The 24,200-nt window shown below is 35.1% G+C and overlaps 1 protein-coding gene across 1 annotated transcript in view; it reads right to left on the reverse strand.

Moving 5' to 3' along the window:
- Positions 1–8,338: 8,338 nt before the first annotated feature.
- ZBTB10 (zinc finger and BTB domain containing 10) overlaps positions 8,339–24,200 on the reverse strand; it is a 53,908-nt gene continuing 38,046 nt past the window's right edge. Inside the window, 3 exon segments of the mRNA XM_020976203.2 lie at positions 8,339–13,386; positions 13,706–13,878; positions 14,726–14,902. Coding sequence (XP_020831862.1) covers positions 13,081–13,386; positions 13,706–13,878; positions 14,726–14,902 — 656 coding nt within the window. The 3' untranslated portion in view covers positions 8,339–13,080.

The following is a 24,200-nucleotide window of genomic DNA, read 5'->3' on the forward strand; positions in this document are numbered from 1 at the left end:
TTATTCATATTTTTATTCAAACTTTACAAATCATAAACCAAATTACTTACAAACATGAATACTGTTAAGTAGTAACTATCCTGTAAAGTATGCTTTTTTTTTAAAATTCTGGAATTTAAAAGACATCTCAGTGTATTTTCATAGCTTATTCTACTCTAGGTACTATAGAATACAGCTGATATACACTGATACTCACTTGTTTATCAGAGAGAAGATGAAGGGTTTCTAATACAGCAGAAGAAACAAATATGATCTAAACTATCCCTGGCTGACTGACGGATAAAAATGACAATCAATTGTTCACCAAATTTACTTGCTAAAACAAGTTAAGCCAGTTTTAGTGAAACTCCACAATTTCCACTGAAACTCTTTAAATCACATCTAAACACCACTGAACTTATACTTCACCTGTTTAAGTACAAAGAAAGCTATTTCTTTGTATTTCATGAGATTTTCAGCTTTTCATCTCCTCTGTCTACAACTGACAGACCAATATATTAATAAAGTTTAGAAACTTCGGCTCCAAAACTGAAATGTAGATTTCAATTCATACCAAATAGAATCTTTAACCACATCTTAATATATGCCTAGTCTTTAATCTGTCTAAATCTTTACTTAATTCTAAAGGATATTACCAACTTTTGTTATCCATGTATTAAGAGTACAGCTGAAAACACAAAACAAAACAAACCCCACGCCTTGCCAGTTTAATTCCTTAACTAGTTATCTCTAAATACATTAGTAACAAACACGGTGATCAAAGGTGCACGGATGCTACATAAAAGCAAAACATTCACAATGGTGATATAACTTGAGTTGGAAGAATGACCAACTTTGATTTTTAAGTCACTTCAATCTCATACGCCCCAAACACACTTAACAAGGACAAATCAGTACATGAGTATTGATTATTCTTTGTTCAAAATAAAGAATATGCATGTACTATTCAAGTCCAGTTCTTAAATGTGTTTTTTTTTTTGGGGGGGGGGTTCTGGACCTAAACAGTCACAATAACTGAAAAGAAAGTGCTTAAGTTAAAACTTGAGTTAAAAGTTTGTGACCGTTGACCTGATGTCAGGGTACATTTAACATCTACTTCAATTGTTGAACATCTTACTTTTTTGTACATAGCTGAAAAATACTGAGAACACTACAAAGAACACGATTTCTATTTCAGTAGCCTAAGGTTCTGAAATGGATAAGAACCATTATGGCCAGTACGGAAGCAACGAACAAATTTGCTAACAGTGTTAGAACAACTACATTTACAAAAGCTTTAATACAGATGACTGCAATTTAACATGAAACTTCTGAAAGCATACTTTATCAAGTTTAGACTTTTCAGGGGGAGTGAACTGGTGGCTCAATGAGGACGTTATTTATTATCTCTCTTTGTGACAGACATATTTGCTGTAACAGGCTTCTAAAAGACTAAGAGTAGTCATACTGTTTCCACTTAAAGGAAGAGTGATGGGCCCAGCAGGAGCCAAAATTCTTTTAGAATACAAAAACTTAAATCTTATTTAACTTGAAAACAATTTAGAATGACATAAAAGAAATGTTTTTTTAAAAGGCAGCTGGCGTTAAGTGACTTGCCCAGGGTCACACAGCTGGTAAAGAAAAAATTTTGACTGAAAGTTTTTCTCATTCACTTAGTCACATTATCTAAAGCAAATATATGAACGATTGCATTAAGAACATGTTAAAATTATATTGCAACTATGAAGTTAATTAGCTAACAATCTTGAAGGTCTGGAGCTACGTAACAGGTTTTTGTGGCCAAAAGACAAAATGAATCTAATACACCTGTTGAACTAATAACATTATTATTGCAGGGCCATTAGCAGATATTCTGGATGACATAAATTTTACACTTTCTTCAAGTCTTTTCAGGTCCTCAATTCATCTCTTAATTCTTAACCCTCAGATTATCTAGAGTAGACAGGGGAAAGGTAATTCTTTTTGTTCCTCTTTAAAATAAGGCAGCTATTTATATGGAGAAAAAAAAATTCCTACCTGTAACCTTGGTCTAAAACACCGTGGACTCGATCATTGATGGATGACTTTTCATATTGCTCATGTAGAGGCTACAAAGAACCTATTGGACTCTGCAATCTCCATAAATATTGGAGCTTCATCTTATCTAAACTTAACAACTCTCCCAGCTGCCCATACAATGTTCTCTACATAGGAGAGGCTTTGAAGATGTTAAATAGCCTTGTGGGTTTCCCAGTAGCTATGTTTTAGGACTGCTACAAAGAATATATCTGTCAATTTAGGGAGGAAATTTCAGGAGACAGGGAGAGGAACAAGTTGCTAATGATAAGGTTTATTACTAATAAGGTGCCTCTCAACCGGATGGATTAGGTCGACTTGCCATGGTTTAAAAAAACTTTAAGAGAAACAAAGTTAAGAAGGAGGCATCACGGTGTGATAGAAGGGGCACTGGAATAGGTGTCTGGAAACCAAGATCTAAGTACTGCTACTGTCTAATTCTGTGACCTTGGAAAAACTGCTTTACTTCTCTGGATCTTAGCCATATTAGAGACCTCCAAGGCTTCTTCTAACCTTATTTGTAATGTCAAATAATTTTCTGGTTAAGATTGAAGAGTGGACCATAAACTAAGGAAATAGGAGAAAGGATTATGAAGAGAAGCAATCCTAAAGAAATCAATACCAAATTAGGATTGTTGATAGACCTTAGCCATATAATAGTGGCTAATGAAGACATCCATTAATGATCAGATTGTCTTCCTTGTATCTTAAGGTTGTTAGCATATCCACTTCAACATTGACCAATTTACCACATGAACACTAAAACTGGTTCTGATCTGTTTTTGCCTGTACACAGCTTAGTGGTGGCATCTCAAAAGAGGGTTTTATCCCTCTGGATAGGCTTTAGCAAGAATATTGTCAAAACTACTTGACTTAATTTAGAAACTGGGATGTTAAGTAAAAATTCTGAGCATGTGAAAAAAACAATGCTCAACACTGATGTTGCACATTCATTTACCCATCTATCAATTATCTCTGGACCAGACGTGATTGGATCAGTATAGGGAGGAATTTGTTCTATCAATGTGGATTAATAGTTCTTTATAGTTTATAATCTTGTGCTGCTTGGGGGTACTGAGAGGTCAAAACTAGTCAAAAAGATCCCACATCCAGTTCAGTCTCAAGGCAAGAATTCAAATCCAGGCCTTTTATTCCAAGGCCAATTCTCTATTTCCTATGCCACTCTGCCTCTAATTCTATGTGTATTCGTGCATATAGACACTCCTGTGTATAGATGTATTTTTAGGGTAGTGAAGAGGTTACAAGATCAGCCCTCAAAGCTGGATTCAAGTCTTGCCTTTGGTACACACTAGCTGTGTGACCATAGGCATCTCGGGTCCCCTCCAAGCAATTCTCTAAAACTATAAATTAGATAAGTTGCTAACCTGCATTATTAGCAGATGGAGTTTCCATAGCAGAATTCCTTATTTGGAAAAACATTGAATGTTGCTTCTCAGTAGCTGAATTGGAAGGGAATTTTTTCAGATAGCTTATTTTAGATGTTAGTAATAAGTATCATTCTTACCATGTTAATATCCCAGAAGGCAGAGGTCTACTGTTAATTTGTTGGTAGCTTCCCCTTATTCCCATTTTCCACAGATAAGGAAAACCAAAAGTATGTCTAAGTGAAGGATGCACTCAATAGTTTTTTTTTTTAAAGAACATACTGAAGGTAAAAGTAGAAGTGGCAGGTAAGAGGGTGCAGGTTACCTCCAAGTAGCAAGGATTCAAACTTCAAATACTTCTCTCAGGAAAGTGCTTCCCTATGATTTTTATCATTTGAAGAGGTAGGGTAAAAAAGGTATATGCCAACTGGGAGGATGTTATGTTCCTATGTTTCCATTAAAAAAGGCATACTTTATTTGAATAACATACTCCATCCTTTATGAAGCCATCTTTGAGGCAGTGAGGTTGCCAACACCCTATCAAGTAGTGGTGGCACCCAAATAAGTTGTCTTCACTAGAGAAAGGGTTGGAGAAGGGTTACTGCATTATGGGGAAAAGGCACCCCAACACTTACTGTTTGATGAAAGACAATCACTAATGTATGAGTAGTCTTGCCAGCTTACCCTACATACAGAATCTTCTATGGAAAAGGGAAATTTGTCCAAGAGGTTTTGTTGTTCCTGCTTACTTCCAATAAGTAGTCCGATAAAATTATTTCTTTCTAAAATAAACTTAGTTCATATTTTTTTTCCCTGAAACTGAGTTTCATATTTCTGCATAAGACAAAGAACAATTCTCCATTTTGGCAATATTTAATCCCATACAAAAACTGAGAGGTAACATTTCTCCCCTGAAAACGGTTAAATGTATACTTTCCTTTCAATTATTTTGAAAACAAGTAGGAGTTACTAAATGGAGGACAGAATCAAATAGGGAAATCATTCTCTGTCAGTCTTGGGCATTTAGGGCATGACCACTTTTAGAAACTTAATTCTTATCCCCAAACCCCTTTCAGTCCCAACAATCTATGAACAGCTGGGTTGGTGCCAATCCTTAAGATGGGGAGGTAAGATGAGATATTTGTAAAGTTCAGCACAATGTCTGACATACAGTAGGTGCTTAGTAAATGTTACTTTCCCTCATATCTGACGGCACCTTAAGTCTATAGGTACCATATCAAGTTATTTAGAATACAATTTCCTTTCTTTGACACATAGGTGGTGCTTCATTAGTACTTATTGGTTGAGATTGAACATCTTTTCCCATAAAATGCCCATTTCAAAGTCAGAAGAGTTGAAAGCCAAGAGGACCATGTTGGAGAAAGAAAATCCCTAAGATTTCTCTTCATTCTTAGAAAGATAGCAATGACAAAATATAGACAAATAGCTAAAGGCTAAGATCAGTACTAGATCTGGATGTTGCAGGAAATAGCAATATCTACCAAGAAAATAATAGCTGGGGCAGCTAGGTGGTACAGTGGATAGAGCACCGGCCCTGAAGTCAGGAGGACCTGAGTTCAAATCCAGCCTCAGGCACTTGACACTTACTAGCTGTGTGACCGTGGGCAAGTCACTTAACCCCAATTACAAAAAAAAAAAAAGGCAGAGAGAAAAGAAAGAAAAAAAAGAAAAAATAGCAGAAGAAGATATTGATTCAGCAACCAAGAAATTCACTAGATTTTGAAAAGCACTTCACTGATTATATGGAAACACCTATGGGGGGGTGGGAGGAGAGAGAATGGGAAAGGAGGAGTAACAGTCAAGAATAGCAGTAAAAAAGTCTCAACTGAAAGTGCTTAATTATAGAGGAAAGAATACATTTCTTTCCCAAAACCATTGCCTAAAGCACTAAGAAAGTCATTCCTTAAAGTCGCTTTTCTAATAAACGATAACCAAGCCAAAGAAGGATCAGCTGAAGAAACAGGGAATGTTTAGCCTGAGGAAGACATTTAGAGGGAACAGGATAAGTATCTTCAAGAATTGAAGGGCTATCATGTTGAAGAACCATTAAGACCTGCTCTGGTTAGATGTTGCAGAAAGGTGGAATGGGCTGCCAGAACAAGCAATTGCTTCTCCTCCACTGGATGTCTTTAAGTAGTCTGCATAGCTTTTGGGTATGGGATTCCTACTCAGGTGTGGATTAGAGATAGCTTCTAAGTAAATCCCTCCAAACTCAGATTTTGTTAATTACCTTGAGGGGTAAAAGTACCCTAAGGTTATGGTCAATTCACAAACAAGAAACAATTAACTCAAGGCAACTTAAAAGAGTAATTTGACAGTTTTCTAAGACTAAGTCCTGTAATTGATACAAGGAGAATTACCATAACCCTACCTAAGTCACAACATAGTTTCGGATTAAAATCATCCACGCAGACATGGGTCAATACTTAACATTTACATGTGAAACTCTAGGCACCATCATTCTTAGTCTCAAAAAGTTCACTTATTTTAAACTTCAACAAATTTTGGGATTGGAATTCATTCTTCTAGACCCAAATGGAGCTATCAAAAGACTACTAGATCTTGTGTCTCACCTACCTACCTCTCATTTTCAATGGGTGTTATATACAGCTCAGCAAGTTTTTCACATTCCATTCACATATGACATAATATAAATACCAATGCCTTAAAAAACACTGGAGTAGGAATCATGAAGGCCCTAATTCCAGCTCTGCCACAAACCGATGACTGTGGACAAGCTATGTAACTGCTCTGGGCCTAACTATGAAATGGAGGGTTAGACTGGACTAGCAGATTCAGAACCTGAGGGGAACTAAAAATATATAATGGAGCATCTTCATCTTAGATATGAGGAAGCCAAGACCCAGGGAAGTAAACAGCTCAAGCACACACAGATAATAAGTATGAGAGGCAAGATCTGAACTCAGGCTCTCATTCTAGAGCCAGTGCTCTTTCTATTGTACCATCCATCCTCTGACAAGTGTGACAGTGTCTCAGGGTACATAGATTCTCTTGTCCTAAATTTGATTTTTTAAAAGTATGTGTGTTTGGTGATGGGGTGGGAGAGAAGTCACTGTTCCAGGCCTGGGATTTTATCAGTGTAGGTACTCCCACACAGGATACTCCTTCTAGCAGTGCACCTGATATATAACTTATTGTCTATAGGTTGAATCATATAGGTCAAGTATGTGTAGAACATGAATTAAAAAGACTCAAAAGGCCTTCTTATACTGATATCTCCCCTATAGTAGGTTCCAAGAGCTTCATCTCTGAGGTCAAAATAAAAGTTCATTCTACATATTCAATCTGAAGCAAAACACCAACTTCTAATAAAGGAACTTCCCTGTGAGAATTGAAAAGAACATAAGAATCTAGCTGTTCTTGCTATACCAGGTTATCTGAAAAGTTATATAGTCATTTGGGACACCATGTATAAGTGATTGCAACATTAAAAACTGGCAGGGAAAATTACAGAGAGAATTACACATTGCTTTATGTGTGAATAAAACTTTAAAAAAGTTAAAATGTTCCCAAGTTAAAAATCCCATACATATTTGAGCAATTCACAATGTTGCTAGTGAGTGTGCTGGGAAAGAGCAAAGGAGAACACATGGGTTTTAGTTTGCATTCTGCTACTAATTTAAGTAAACTCGGGGCAAGCTGCTTAACTCTTTAGGCCCCAATTTCTGCGTAATGGATTAGACAATCTTTCTATATCCCCCTTCTAGCTTTCAAATTTTGTGATTATATTTAAACTTAATATCCTCCAAACTGGTTATGCTGTGGCATATAGTTGTTAATAAATCAGGAGCCTGATGTGGTCAGAAGAATGCTGGTTAATAATAAGAGTTCATATATGCTTTGTTTCCCACCCCACAAAAGTACCCCATTAAATATGCTATAACAAAGGCAGATGTTATCAGTTTTTAAGATAAGTTTTCAAACTAAAGATTTTCTTGAGCAACAAAAAACTAATGGCCAATTACAAATAGGACTTGTTATTACCACAAAGCTAAGCTTAACTATATGATTATTAGCCTTCATAAATTTCCAATCCATGTGTTTGGATTTTTGAGTAATCAAGGCTGGACATTTTGCATAGCAAATGTTTTCTTTACAGATAGTGAAATTATTGTTGGGGGGGGGAAGAGAAGGCTGAACAACAATAACAAAAAACAAACAAAAAAAACCATCTTTGGGAAACAAATTTCAAATACCCTAAAAACTAAATAACTTAATAAATAACATATAAGGCAAAGTTTTCAAAGTGCTTTAACATGTTTTAATTCTCATATTAATATGCACTAGGAAATATACCAATATACACTAATGTATACTAGGTTATTATCCTGTGAAGAAACTGAGTTTTAAAGATTGACTGACTTACACAAAATTTCATAGCTTGTTCCTGGCACAATCTGAACTGAGGTGTCTGAACTCCTGGTCCAGTGGGCTTCCCATTAAAATATACCAAATAAGTCTTAGATTGTTAGAGGTAGAAAAGACTTGACATACCATTTTAATTCAACTTTTTCTATTTAGAAATGGGAAAAGAGAAACCCAGAGTACTTAAATGACTTACCCTTGATTAGACAAAGTGATACAGAGCTGGCATTTGAACTTAGGTATCCTGACTCCTAGTATAGTGTTCTTTCCACTGCATATGGATGCTTCCCATAACAATATCTATTCACTAAAGCAGTTCACCATTAATCAATATATTAGGTAATAATGTTATCCTAATGAGTTATTCTCATGCATTTGAATGTAATAAAAAATTACTCTGAAAAATTGTTTTCCTCCTCAATGTATTATAAATGGAGAAAAAACCCTGAAATATCAGTCAAAAAATTAAAAATAAATTCACAAGGCAGGAAGGAGTTTAGTGCTCACAAGTTTGTATTTTTAGGTTTGATCAAGAATATTGTGTATTTTCTAAATACACTGACAAAACAGTTTTGGAAGTTTACAAACATGTCTTAAGACACTAGGTAGGTAGATTACAACAAAAGGTTGATTTTTGTAAAAGATCTTCCAGAAGAGCTTTTACAAACAACAGCATTCAGAAGAACATGTTTTTATGTTTACAGTGTTTAAAACAGATACTCCCCCATTTTATAATTGCTCACATCCATCCTCCCGTTCCAAAACTTTGCTGTTCAATTCAAATTAAAGGACCCTGATACTGTAAAACTCAAGAGCTATTAAACAGTCCTTTTTAAAAGTATGCTTGTCCCTGACTTTGAAAATACTGGAATTATTCAAATGAAGGGAAGGACAAGGTTGAAATGAAGAGCATCACACATTAAATACTACAGAGTCTAGTTTTTAAAAAATTGTATTTATACCAATAATTATACCATAGTTAAGGATCTGGGTGACTGAATGGCACAGGAAAAAGTATCTCTGGTTCCCCAGTTGAAATCCAGCCTTCATAACATGAAAGTGGGTCATTTGATTAGTAGTCAGTGTAGCTCATATTAATTGGGCCAGGCAACAAATAATACTACCCTATCAGAAGAAAATAGCAGAAATTGAAGGATTTGGGGTGAGAATGAATCCTATGACTTTGTAGCAATGACTCATAGGATAAGGAGGGTCCACTGCTGTTTTGAAGGAAATTGTGTGTCAGAGTTTTTAATTCATCACCTTTCACTGAGAAACTCATAGATAATATGGAGGAAAATTAATTTCATAAGAGGGGAGAAGTAAACCTAAACCCTTCATGTCACATTCAGAAATCACTATAACATTCAGATTTCATGCATTTTTTAAAAATCATCAGCACAGGCTTAAGGGACAACCAACTGAACAAAGTGAAGTTTACTCCACAAGTCAGCCTTTAAAAAAAAAAAGAATCATGATAGAATTGTCTTTAATATATAATTTTATAACATATTAAACTTTTAAATAACTGCCAAGCATACATCATTGGAAATCTCTTTAAAACTGCGCTTACAATTTATTTTTTTAATTGGGTGTAATTTACATAAGCCTTAAAGATGTGTATTTCTCTCTTGTAACTCATCACACACCTCTGCTGCTCTATTCAGGTCCTCCAAAAACTTCATTAATAGAAACTAATTTCACAGTGCATAACATTTCCCCCTTATTCTTAATTTTCTGTTCTTCTATTCCCATTCTCAAATCTATCCTTTCATTCTTCCTGGGCTCATTCCTAGTCTCTCCCTTAGTTACCAATGACCATTAGATATTTCCCAGAATTTCAAACTTCCTTTCTTTCTTCAGTTTCCCCTTCCTACAAAGGCATTCCATTTTAAACTTAAAATAGGACTAGATATGGAAAAATAGCATAATAATTGGCAAATAATAATGATGACTGGTGGCTACAATAATATAAGACCAAAGTAGAAGTAATCCTTTTGTGAATTAAAAACCTTAACACCTGGTCTTAATTTTAGCAGATACTGTGTGGGCATCCACTTCCTATGGAATGGATATATGACAATGCTTTATGCTCTTCACTCCATTAAGTTATTTTCTTTTTATTTCAAGAAATGTAAACCTTCCAATTTTGGCAGTAGCTCCTTAACAAACATAAAAATTACTATTCCACTGGTATTGCCTTAAGGACTGAGAAAGAAGATTTTAGAATTTTCCAACAAAAACAACTTCCTTAAATTGCACTGCAAGTCAGATCCTCCAGTAGTATAACTTAGTACTAAGTGATTTAAAAAATAAGACCTAGAAAGGGAAAAGCGGCCCCTCCAAGATCAGGAGATAAAATAAGTTAGGCAGTCAGCAAGTAGAAAAATCTGTCAATTCAATTTCTGTTGTAAAATTATTACTCTTAAGAAATAACTTTTATAGGCTGTAGCTAATATATTCAGGAATATAAACACTTTTCCTTTGGATTACCCTTCTGAAAACAAATATTAAAAGTATCAAATGTCACTTGACCAAGAATAAAGCCAATCTGTCATAACAGAAATGGCAGTGGACAATCAATTATAAAATATTTTAAATTATCAGTAACAAGCCATCTATATTAAACCTCGCTTTCAAATTATAACCAAAACAAAAGCACAACAATTCTGTAGTGTACCAAGTGTATATTTCAATTTACTGTATGCAATCTAACAACAAATTTGGTCATAATTTACCAGATATACATAAATGATTTAAGTAGTAAAAGAAGATTCCGTTTCAAGAGAATAAGTTCATACCTTGAGAAAAAAGTTAAAGTACATTAAGAATGAAAAGCCAGGTCCAGTTTCTATGCAGTAAGTGAGCTGTAGTCTAATAAAGCAGATTTAGGTGATTTTCAGATATAGAGCTTTCTTTTTAATATATATATATATATATATATTTATATATATAGACAGATCTACCAATTGTAAACTATGGTTTTTCTTTAAGGGGAGATAAATGGGATGGAAAAATCTTTATACTATACTTACATATTCACAAAGCAGAACATTTACGTTTAAAATACTTTTTCATTCATATTATCTTTGCCCTACTAATTTCTACTTTGGACCCCACCAAAATTACACATTACTCATTTCAGTCTAGAACAATGAGAATAGGATGTATGCTTCAGATTAAAATAAAAATCAAATCAAAATCTAGCCATTTGTCAGGTATACAGTGATGCAGTAGCTACCAATGAAACAATTAGGTGAAAAAGACGCATTTTAATAACCATATAACTGTAGTTTATCTCAGTTTCATCCAACAGAAACATCAGTATCTAACATTAAACCATCATTCTACCGAAATAAGGGACAATGATAAAACTTGCCTCTTAAAATACATATCAACTTTGATCAGATGGAGCACCAAAAGATTATGACAGATTATGTCTGTCAAAGCATACTTCAAAACTTTTCCACACAACTAGCATAATTTAGTTACCTGATATTATAAAATAGGAAAATAGTCATTTTATACTTAAAACAAAGCTGAAAATATGGTGACCTTCTTATTCTTGTACAGTACTATCACACTGGCCTAGCTAAGTGTTACTGGTAAATGCTGTGCATATTAATATTGTGGCATGTTAATCCATCATGTCAAATGTTCTTGGTGTCCAATGATCAGTTAATTCATTTGCCACTAAGCAACATTATGTTGATAAGTTTAACTTAATAATACAGTACCCTTTTCTATCCCAAAGAACCTTAAATAGAAAGTATAGCACAATAAATTTGGAAATATATTAATGGTTTTTTTTTTAAAAAGAGCCAATTTCAAATTTTCATGCTCCGCAAGCGCCCCTAAACTGTAGTACGCTGAAACAGGCACCGATTATGTGAATTAGTTACTAGCAGAAATAAATATAATAGCAAGTATCTTTTTCTTTTAAAAAAGGTACTGAGAACTAAGTTAAAAATCAATCATTTACCATAATTCTAAAAACACTCAATGGCCCAGAAAATGTGAAACAAAAAAAAAAAGAAGAAAGCAATTTGTTGTGTTAATTTTAATGATGAAAAAGGGCACAGGAAGTAAAAATAACCTGATGTTTGACTTATACTGCATAACAAACTAACCAAATTGGACACGCAGGATAAATTATAAAACAAATCATGTGGCTTAATAATTCTATGACTCTCTATTAGAAATTTATGCCTTTTATAGAGGACTGAGGTATATACACTGGCCAGACAATAAGGGTAGTACAGGAGGGAGAAAGAAAGGGAGGTGGGAAAAGGGTAGCTAACAAACAGTGCCAAGGTAACAGATACCGGAAACTAGACGGACATGTATGAAAACGTCATATAGTAACCATTTATCAAATTAAAACTAAAGCAGCAGGAGAAAGTTACTTATAATCAATCGTTTTAGTGGTATTTTGTCAACTTCATTGGAAAATAAAGTTAACTTCAGCAACATCATTCCACATCTCATGAAGTAGTGAAGTTTTTGCAATTTAAACTGCCTGAAGGGAGGAAGGGAAAGGGGGAGTCAGTTAGCTCATTCCAATAAATAACCTCTCCAGTTCTTGTAAAGGGACACACAGGAACAAAGAGCTGGGAAACCATAATATCAATACCAAAAAAGAATTGTTTTAAATTATGAAGCAATTGAAATTGGACAACTGAAAAAAGTTGAACCACTGGGGGACTAGAGCCCCTCACAGAAAATCTGTATTACCTTTTCTTTTAAAAAAATTTGTTTAAAAATAAAAAATAGAAACAAAACTCCACTAGCACAAACTAGCCTGAGTGGTTTGATGACAGTGTGATTGGGTTTGAGGAAGCTACTTCTGTACTTCCATAAAATTTTTCCCCATTCATGGTAACAAGTAACACATGAATGTAAAAACACTACGAGGACAGTTACTATGCTTTTAATATGACTCAAATAGCTACTGTATATCCTATAAATAATAAAAAATATTTTTACTTTGATAACTGATTGGAGATGTGAGTACTCTGTATAATTCAACCAAAAGGTTGTTTGCTGTACAGTCCTGTGCAAATATAAAAATTTAGTAATATTTTTTGCTATAAGGCTTTGACCCTACAGTTTTCACAGCAACATAACTACCATCCAGCATGTACCATATTTTGCAAGCCTTCAGTTCAAAAATTCAAATTGTCAATTCATATTATGTCCCACTGCAGCATCCTTGAGGAGTACGCTAGGTCAGTTAATCATCTAGTGACATACAAACATCCCCCGATTCGTCCCATCGAGATGGATCAGTCTGTTCTTCTCCATCATCAACCAACTCTTCGTCAGCTTCTCCTGCTTCATTCTCCTCATACTCTTCATCTCTAGTGAAATCTGTGTCCTGCACCTGGTCTACACCTTCTTGACCTCCTGGTTGTGATTTATCTGTACATTCTACACACACTCCATAACGTCGAGATCCATGTCTTATTCCAACACTGGCTGCTAACATGAATATCTTCTTACACACCATACATTTATATTTTTTATCCTTTTTATGCACCTGATTAAGAAAAAAAGGTTTAAAAATAGGTTGATGTACAGAAGAATTATGTCCACAGGTAAGAGAATGTTAAAGTAATTATAAAAATTAAATTACAATAGATATTCCTGAAGTAGGCAAACAGGAGAAGAGACTATGGTGTCTGACTCCATTGCTTGTAGAGTGCTATATAAATTGGTTCAATTCTTATTTCATTTTCTATTCAAGACTACATAAATCTATGACAATTACCCTTCTCAGGTAATGATTTTAAAATATTTCAAACCTCACAAATAAAACAAAGAGTTATATTTTCAAGTCAATATAAGAAATTACTTACCAGGGAATGTCTTTTTACATGCTCTCTTCGAGTAAACAATTTCCCACAGATATCACAGCTAAATGATCTCACTCCTGTATGAATGAGCAAGTGTCTTTTTAGTGTTCGTCTGTATTTGGCTACATAGTTGCAATGAGGGCATTTTAACTTGTTCATGATTATAGATGATTCACCTTTAGGAAGAGAAAAAGACCAAATAGAGCCAATGTGAGAGATAGTAAAGATTTATTAACACTAAAATAATTAGCCAGGCTCCAAACTTCTTTCCAAATCCACTCCCCAAATTGCTAACAATTAGCAAAATGGGTAAACCATTGCCTGCTTCTGTTGATGTGCAACATGTGAATAGTGGAATGATCCCAAAATAGGAAGGGAAGAGGAGTATGTATTTATATTACCCATATATTAAGTAATCAGACCTTTAAAAAAAAATTAAGCAGCTGTTTACTTCCCTGCCCTATTAGTTCAACAAGGATTCTATAAATGATAGTCTCTTACCTGACCACGTCAGATTTTAATGTAGCATCATTTTAAAAGGACTTAAAACGGGGGGGGGGGGGGGGATTGTACCAAATCTATTTAATCACTAATTTAGGAGTATTTTTAATATTTAAACATACCTTAAGAATTAGCTGCCTATTTGTCCATCACACTATAATAAAAAGCAGTGCCCTCATTATGATCTATAAATTCTGAAATGAATCATGAAATCATATCACTTGCTAACTTTATAAGGGACTTTAGACTAAAGACAAAATGCTCTGTAAACTCATAAGCACAAAAATTTTGAGCACTTAACAAATCTCAAAGCTCAGGATATTAAGCTATTTCCTCAGTTACTGATATGACAGTTTACTAGCATGATGTTTCTCAGTTAGAGTTATGAGATTGTGCACAGGTGGAAGTGAAAATTGTGGGCAATTCCAGGTTAAGATTTTAAGCAAATTTTTCCCAGGACCTAAAAATGTGACTGGAATAAATTTCTAAAATTCTCGAAAATACTCTGTTGGTTTTACTTGCCATTTTCCCAGGTTTCTTGTTTTGGCCAAGATTCCGGCAACAATCCATACTTGAAATCATTTGAAGTACCCGGCAACAATCCATACTTGAAATCATTTGAAGTACCCGGCAACAATCCATACTTGAAATCATTTGAAGTACCCGGCAACAATCCATACTTGAAATCATTTGAAGGACCTATTACAAATTAAAAGCTTTTTTTTAACCTTTAAATACCTTATTTGCCATGAGATGTTACCTGATACCTAATTCAAGGTCAAGAAAGAAAACTGAGTATCTTAATGAAATTTAAATATTGTGCACATCTAAACAAAGCAGCATACTGTGAAAAAGTAAGGTGGATTTGTACTACCAATTTTATTCCACATCTTCTATTTCTCTGAATTTATGTACCCGTTTGATATGTTCTGAGTAATGTTAAACAAAACAGCACTACAAAAATAGTTTGAAAAACAATCTGTGCACATCAATTTCATCAAGCTAGCAGAGACCCATTAGTTTCCTACGCTACTGCTTAGAAGTTATGGCTACAAAGTCATAGTTATACAGTAGGCTAGAATGGTATGTATTTTCAGAGAAATACAATTCTTTAGGCAGATGCTATCATTCCTTCTAAAAACAAAATGATTACTTATTGGCTTTTTGCTGGAGACTGAATATAGTTTTCTTTGGCCATCTGACTCATTCTAGTAATCTGTTGAACAGTAAAGAATAAAGACAACTATCTCCTGAAATGATATAGCAGAATCTCCCATAGTTGCACCATTTATATAGGGTATTTTGCTTTCCTAGTGGACTCCACTGCTAAAGAAGCCACATATCTTAGAAAGCTGCCTAAGGATTTCAAATACAGACTTGGGGGTGGGGGAGCACATATGGGGGTGAAAGGAGAAAAAGGGTTATGTTATGAGGTACAAAAACTTAAAACATGCAGATAGGGATGTAGGATATTGGTTTAAACTAGGACAAATCATTGATGCAGTGTGCTTCATGCTACATTGCTACATGACCAATGAAATGATTACTGGTGAGGCATAATTAATGAAGAATAACTTGAATGACTGCAAGTTTGTATTATAACAGATGCATGTTCAGCAGAAATGGAGGGGGAAGAGCAACATACAGTACCCTGGCTTGACTGGGCACATATATCAAACTCCTAAGAACACTGTGCAATTGTTGGATCAAATTTCTACTCTAGATTATCATCAGTTACACCCCATTTTAATCCAAGTGTAAAATTAAGATATTTATGAATCCCAATAATTCAGATTTGCATATGTAGAAGACTGCACTATGGAACAGAAGTTGTTATTGCTTCCAGGTATCTGGCAAACAATCAAATAGCAATTTTCCTCAATGATCACCATGCTCCAAAGGAGGATGCTGGTCACACATGAAGATGAAGTGGGATCTCCTCAGGTTTCTAAGTTCACTTGAATAGCTGATTCAGATACAATTAAAGAGATGCCAAAATAACCCACAAATTTGGTGTCAAAAGAACAAAACAGTTAATGTTTATTCTCTTAAGGGATACTTTGGGGAATTAATGAGACAAAATAAGTTCTCAATTCAGGCCAACAAGGTCATAAAAGTGCTGGCCAAGAAATGGTTCGCTAAGAATGAAATGAAATTTTACAGGTTCCAGTCTAGCAGGGTTCTGCTAATGACTACAAAAAGAGTAAGTCCTTGACTTCTAACATAGCAAGAAACTTGTGGTCAGATTGGGCTACACAGGCAAACCTAAATATATGTATACTGTAGTTTACCTTGATCTGGATCAATAGTGATGTCACAGTGGCAAGGAACAGTGGTGACATATCTAAATTCAAGCCTAAAATGCATGCTATTATTTAAAAATAAACTATCAGTCTTATATCACTGGCATGTATAGAAGCTAAAATGCCTGCCTAGTAACGTTCCCAGGCACTGGGTCAAGAAGCAAATAATGGGGAAAAAATTTAACCTCCTAATCATCATGGGGACAGTAATTATTTCTTCTCGTTTCTCATGGTTTCTGACACTTATCTGTTGGTCATGGGATGTTTACACTGAACATATTACTGGATAATAGTGGTACCTGGACTAAAGAATGATTTTCACACTTTGCTGTTTATCATGACAGGCATGTTTTCCTTCAACACCACCTCTTTTTAAGTCAAAGTGAATTCTATTTTGCCTATTTTATTAACTCAGATACTTTACCTATTTAGTTTTTCTTATCTCTTTGCTTATATTTACTTGAATACATTCAGTTTTACTAAAAATGCATGTTATTTATTTTGCTTTCAAAAATCTAAAGTCAATATTTTAACCTGGATTTGGGGGGAGAGGGGAGATTAGAACTAAGACTTGATTTCATTGATGTGAGGAACTCCATAAATACATGGGGGAATCTTAGCTGGTGAAGTCTTAGATTTGCCTGGGGCACAGAGATTAAATGATTTGCCCATGGTCACACAGCTAATAAGTTGTCAGAGGCAGAACTTGAATTCCAGCCACCTTCCTGCCTCCAAGGCCAGCCCCCAATATCCATTATGTCATTAATATATTTTTTATCAGTTTAAAACTGGATACAATCTCTAGTCAAACATAAATTTTTAGAAGGTCAATGTGGTGGCTAGGGTTTAGGAGGCCTAGACTAGAGAAAGGAAATCTGAATTTTGAGTACCACCTCTGCTAACTGCTCTATCTTGGACAAGAGAAGATTTGCATGCACTGAAGTAAAGTGCAATAAATAGAACCAAGGAAACGACATACAAGACTGCAACAATCAAACTGAATGCCGTGAAATTAATTATAGTGACCAACCTTTCTATATCAATTGATATAGTAAAAGAACGACACTGCTCCCTCCCTCCCCTTCTTTACAGAAGTGGGAGACTACAGGCATATAGTACTGCATATAATGTTAGACTTTTTCAAAAAGTTGGCTTTCTGCTGGACTGATTTCCTGCCCCATCCCTTCCCTTTTAACATTTTTAATTGTGGGAGCAGAACATATCAGGAAATGGGAAAAAAAAAGGCTATCAATAAAATTTTTTTTAAAGCTCCTTAGTTGTTAAAAATATGTTCCTCTAGAAAAATAAGGCTAAAGATGGCAGAATTTCAAATAGGCCTGGAAAGGGACAGAGAATTAACATTCCCTTTTAAAAATCTGCCTGTTGTTGGTTCTTCTGGTTCTATCTTGTCAAAGTCTAAAGATAAGTTTCTGCTCCCATGTTTCCCAAGTCTGAATGTTTCTGTTGGTGGTTTGTAATTTGAAAAAAAAATTAATACCTTCCTTTTGTGGACAGCGTTAAAGAATGTTTCTTGCTATATGTCAAAGTATTCTTCTAAAAACAAGGACATTTTACAAGCTCCTTAGTTTCTCTCTCTCCTTTCCCACTGTTTTATTTCCAAAAGTCATCTATAATAAGCATATTGATTTTAAGGAAAGATTCTATTTTAAGAGTAAAGGAAGCAGAGCAAATGAGGTTACAAAAAAGTAATTACAGCACTGACCAGTAAAAGACTGGCATCAAGTACTCAAGTTGTGTATGAAGTATGGAAAGTATGCTTTTTTTAAATGTAAAAGATTGGTCACGTTTTCCAATAACTTATTGCCAAGTACACCAAATGAAATATTTAAATTTTATCAGGTACTGCTATTTTCTCCACTCATGAATATTACTATCTCATCTCCTATAACTGACTATAGAGCCCACTGTATGCTTTGGAAGTCTCATAAAAAAAAAAAGAAAGAAAATGAAAACAAAATCAGCTGATAAATTTTAAAGGACCATAATCTGCACTAGAATGAGTTAGATCTTCACTTAGCTACTCTACAATGGTACTACCTCACCTTACCTCATTCCTCAACAGTAGATACAACTTAGCCCAATCACTTTTACCTTGAAGCCATACCACAAAAGAAAAACCACGAGAATGACAGAAGACAATAGAAACTAAAACACAGTACTTCAACAAACTTTTAAAAAGTAAGGAAATATTAGGTGGCATATTAAACAAACTTTTAAAATGCAACTTGTAGACTATTCTAAGGACCCATCATAGAACAGAATTTAAACTGATGATATCCTAGAATCTTTCAATAAATGAAATAGGTTTATTCTGAGGAGGTAATATTTGATGCAAAATTTTAAATATAGAACCCTATTTTTCTACTGCATCATATGCACTTAGGGGGAGATATGCTTCAAGTATTAAGATGGCTAATCTTTGTTTAGGGTTTCTTGGCTTGAGGGTGGAGGGAATTTTCCGTTTCTGAGTACCTTGATAAGAATTTACTTGTTTTACTTTAAAAAAAAGTCATTGTAAAGCAAGACAGTTCTCACTCTACAACTGAATATTATGGCTTTAAAAGTGATGATGACTTTCCAGACTTGGGCTAATAATGGAACAAAGAACCAGGAAATTTTAGATTTTTTAGATGAAGTATACTTAATTTGCTCCCTCTTGTTAAAAAAAAGTGTATGTACATTTATACGAGTCTGTGTTTGTGTGTACAAAATCATAGCAAAGTCTCGGATCTTGAAATCCCTCATATGAAAAGTATCAATTAATTTGACTCTGGAATGCCCATATTTCACAACTTTCTTCCAGGTAACAAAGAACTGATACCATACTATTTAATACCACAAACTCTAATAACCTTTCAAAAATAATACAATCTTACTGGGAGTCCCAAGGAGAAAAATGCCAAATTTTGCAACACAACATTCTTCCATGAGGAACTAGGAAACTAATGTCCTAATGAGTTTTAGAAGCTGACTTGCTATGTATTCTAACACTTCATTAGTCTATTGTTTTTTAAAAACAATATGTGTACCAGTATTATACCTCAGGTTACCTATGTTCCAAATACTTCAAAAGATTTATGATCATTTCTATTTTTCAACATGGTTGCATGATATCCCACCATCACCCTCATACAACACAAACAACTGTGACTTAGGAACTCTGACACAAACTCTGACACATTATTCCAGAGGACTGATGATGAAGTATGGTGCCCCACTTTTTGATAGAGGGGTGACAGACTCAAGAATGTGACATTTTTTTAACTTGTTTTTTTTGGCCATAGCCAATGCAAATTCCCACATTGTTCTGTTCGTAAAAAGGGCTTTTCCCTTTTCTTTCTTTTTCAGGGGTGAAAGAAGCAGTGAGAGGAGGAATGGAATAGAGAGAGAGAAAAAGCAGATTTTTTTCCCCTAAAAAAACTAATTTATAAGAAAGCATCAGATGTGCAGACAAGATGGCTGCCTCAATAGGAGGCAGGCAGATCAACTTCCCTATATCTACCTCCAGGAAAACCCCAAAGTACAGATGAGACTGAATAATGATAAAATAAATCCAATGAGAAACTACAATAAGTTACCTCTTCCATCCTACAACTGCACAAAGGACAGTCAGAAGACCCAGAGAAATAGGAAAGAGTGACTACCCCAAGGCCATCTCAAGGTAACCCCTGAACCCTTAGTATAGTTAGAGCTCTGGAGGCCTCTCTGGGTAGGAACCCTGGGAATGCTGAGCAGTGGCAACAATGACAACCAACACATAGTAGAGTAGGCCTTCAAGATTCAGCATTCTGTACCTCAAAGATCAGGGGAGGGGGGGACAGCTCAGGTACTAATCTTAGGAAGTAGAAGTTGGTGCAGGAGTAGAAGACACCCAGGGCAGAATAAAGCAGAGCTGACCACCTCATCCAAAAGGCCAGGGTGGAGCAGGTATTTCTTGCTCACAGGTCCATTTCAAGGGCCAATACTGAAGATATTGAGTAAATCAAAGAAAACAGTGGCTATTATAAAAAGAAAATTATGCAAACCAAAAGGAGAGAATATCTTCTTGATAACTGAAGCAGTCTGACTCAAAGGGAAAAGTGAAAGGCTTTCCCACAAGGACTGAAATAAGAGCTCTACAGCAAAGAATCAGAGGACAATAATAGTGTAGCAAACTCTACCTATGAAATAACTTCCTGAAAACTTGAATAGATCAAATCACTGCAAGAAATACTAGAACAAAAGCAAAAGGTTGAAAAAAATAAAGACAAAAATTTAAGTTACTAATATTAAAAAAACCTGACCTGAAAAACAGATTAAGATAATTTCAGAATCATTAGATTGACCACCACTAGTTTTTAAAACCATAAATGAAAACCAAAAGAACAAAGAGAGAACCTCCTCTCAAAAGAAAATCTGAAAGGAAGTTACCGGAATGTCAGACAAAATCCAAAGTTCCCATATTAAAAACAAAATATTGCAAACAGCCAGAAAGAAGTAGTTCAAATACCAAAGAATACAGGATCACAAAAGAAGTGGCAATTTCTACTTGATTTTGGAATACAGTATTCCATTTGGCACATAACCAAGAATAACTTAGCAACACATATTCAGTCAGTAGTGGGGAAAATGGACCTTTAACGAAGCAGGATTTTCAAGCATTCTTAATAAGTAAATCAGAACTGAGTAGCTACTTTGAAATGGAAACAAAATAATCCAGAAAAAGCCTAGAAAGGTAACTTTGAGCAATTAAGAGACTATGTATGCTGATGCAGTGCTAACATTCTAACAGGAGAAGAAACAAGTGTCCTTTTAGAACCTTAATGTCTTCAAAGGGTATTGAGGGAGTTAAGAAAAACAAAGGTAGCTTGTAGGTGTGGGTGTAAGTGTGTTTGGTTTGAGAGTCTGAAGGAAAAGAGAAAGGAGGGTAGAAGAGGATGCACTGCTATTTCTCATAATTGGGGAACATGGAAAGAATATATACAAACAAGGAGGAAGGTGTATAGGTGAGTGGGCATCAGATGAACTTCATTTTTATCTGAAACAAAGGAGGACTGAACAAACCATACAGAATACGGGGTAGAAATATATCAGAGGAAAACAAATATGGATGGTGGGATAAGGGGAGGTAAAAAGTAGGGAACAGTTACAAGCAAAACAAACTTCCTGATGATAAAGGAGATGTGAATATTAAAAGAGGGAGAAAAAGAGGAGCCCTCAGACAACTGGGGACTGGGCAAACAAATTGTGGTTTATGAATCTAATGGAATATTACTATGCAGCAGAATCCTAAAAGTATGAATTGATGCAGAATGAAGTATACAGAAACAGGAGGTCAACAGATACAAATACAACATCATAAAGATCTAAGAATTCTGGTCAACACAGTGACCAGTCATTTCTCTAGAGAACCCAGAGTTTTAAATTGTTTGCACAGATGGGTGGACCAATTCACTGCTCCACCAACAAACAGTGCATTAAGGTGCTTGTTGTCTATTCCAGAGCCCTTCCATTTCATTTTCCTCTTTGTCAAGTTTGGCAATGATTACAAAGAATGGATTTCAGGGGATCAAGCTGCTAAAAGAATAACACACACACACTCACTTATATACATTATTTATGTATATGGCTTTGCCTTCCTTGTCAAAACTGAATATCAATATAACTAGGGGTATTAAGCAGTTTCTAGAGTAAAATTCCATGAAACTACTTGTGTTAAAAAAGCCTTTTAGAGAAAGAAGGACTGGATAATGAAAGCATTAAACTGCAACCAGCTTTTTACAAGGACAATATGATGGCCATTCCACCTGCTTATCAACTCTTTTTTTTTTAAATTCAAGACTATAAAACTAGATTTCTAGTTAGGAAACTTGGGTTTCCTATAGCAAATTTTGCAATTAATTGTTGTGATAGGCAAGTTACATTATCTCTGGGGCATAGTTTCCTCGTTGCAAAATGAACTTATTTAACAAAATTTTACTAAGGTTCTGTCTTCCATTTCCAACACTTCTATTGCATCCTTTTCCCAAAGATAGCACTAACACCCCAGACGATCCCTGAGTCTTGGTTCACCAAAAAGTAAAGTTGAATTCAGTTGTCCCTATTGAATGGTGTGGTAAGGTTGGTACCAAAAAAAACCCTCCTAAATGACTAAAATTCTAAAGGTAAGAGACTCAAAAATATTAACTTTGCCTACTTCAAAGCTTTTCCTTTGTCAGCAGTCTTTTTCTACTCATCTAAGTTAACTTTGCCAGCAGCAAGACAATCAAGGAACACTTTTGAGATGGGGCTACTCATAATGAGAATGTGTAGATAGGGCCAGGGAACCGACATTATGGAATTTTTATCTTTTATATCATATTACAGATTTTTAACTGGAGATCCATGTATAGATTTCAGGAAATCCATGAACTTGGATGGGGAAAAAAATTATATCTTTATTTTCATTATCCTTTTACTGAAATTTTGCATTCCCTTCAATTGTTTAAAAATATCATTCTGAGAAGGCTTTACCAAAATACCAATGGGGTAATGATGACCCAAAAAGTTAACGACTTTTGCTTTACAGGTCTCTACCAGGTCTGTTTAACAGAGGTAATGCTCATTCAGTTATTAAAGCTAGGTAAAAATGAGGCAAAGAATGGCCTCTTTTAGTTAAGGGGGTGGGGCGCGCCACGCCTTTGAATTGAATTAACTCCCACTGTTTTAACATATTATTTCTCAGCATCCATTGAGGGGTTGTTTTCCCAGGTATTTCTGGCTAACCCACAGACTTTTCCTTCGACATAAACCAGGTGCCTGGACTTAACCTGTCATTGGCCATACCTACACTGGGGAGCATGGCACTAAATGCCTAGTCATAGAAATCAACAGAAGAATTCTAAGTCTTCCCAGGAGGAAGGCCCTTACGCCAGGACTGTGGCCAAAGATCATAATTTTACAGCTATGTCACCTAACCTTCTCAGAACTCCCATATGTAAAATGGGGATATCTGGGGCTACATCACAAGACTTGTTATAAGAGTGAAGTTAACTTTAAAAAAACCCAAAGCTTTAAGAAATACAAATAAGATACCAAAAACAACGGAAAAAATTTAAATCCAGAACACACATCACAATGCTTCAAAGTTTACAAAGTACTTTCATTCCTCACAATGACCCTGTGTAACTAAGCAGTAAAAATATTACCCTTTTGATTTTACAAACAAGGAAAGCTTGGTTTCATATTAGCCACGATAAATACCATAGTAATATATACAACAGGATACAATACAATAAATAAAATGCAGTAGGAAATAGGTATAAAAGAGCAACTACAGGCCAAGTTCTGCCACAACTCATCATGCTAAGCAAAATCATGTAATAAAAAACACAAAACAAAATGGGGAAAATGGAGTTAGGGGCAGAACGCTTAAAAAAATATGTCAGTGACACACACAAAAATATAGTAATCTGATAAAAAATGGTAGCACAGTTTACATGTTAAATGGTTAAGAAATACACAAATACTACAATAAATAATAGCCCAATCTGAAGCTATTCCTCTACCTGCAGGAGCAAGTTGGGCAGGCCTCAACTCCAGGCTATGGGTAGGGATGGGTGTTGGTAGGACTAGCCCTACTCAACTCCTACTATTGCAGTAGAACATATATAATAAATATGGCACTTTACCTTCACAAAGCCTTGGTTTACCCT

The sequence above is a fragment of the Phascolarctos cinereus genome, unplaced genomic scaffold (genome assembly GCF_003287225.1).
Source record: "Phascolarctos cinereus isolate Bilbo 61053 unplaced genomic scaffold, phaCin_HiC Scaffold_4;HRSCAF=312, whole genome shotgun sequence".
NCBI classification, from domain to species: Eukaryota; Metazoa; Chordata; class Mammalia; order Diprotodontia; family Phascolarctidae; genus Phascolarctos; species Phascolarctos cinereus.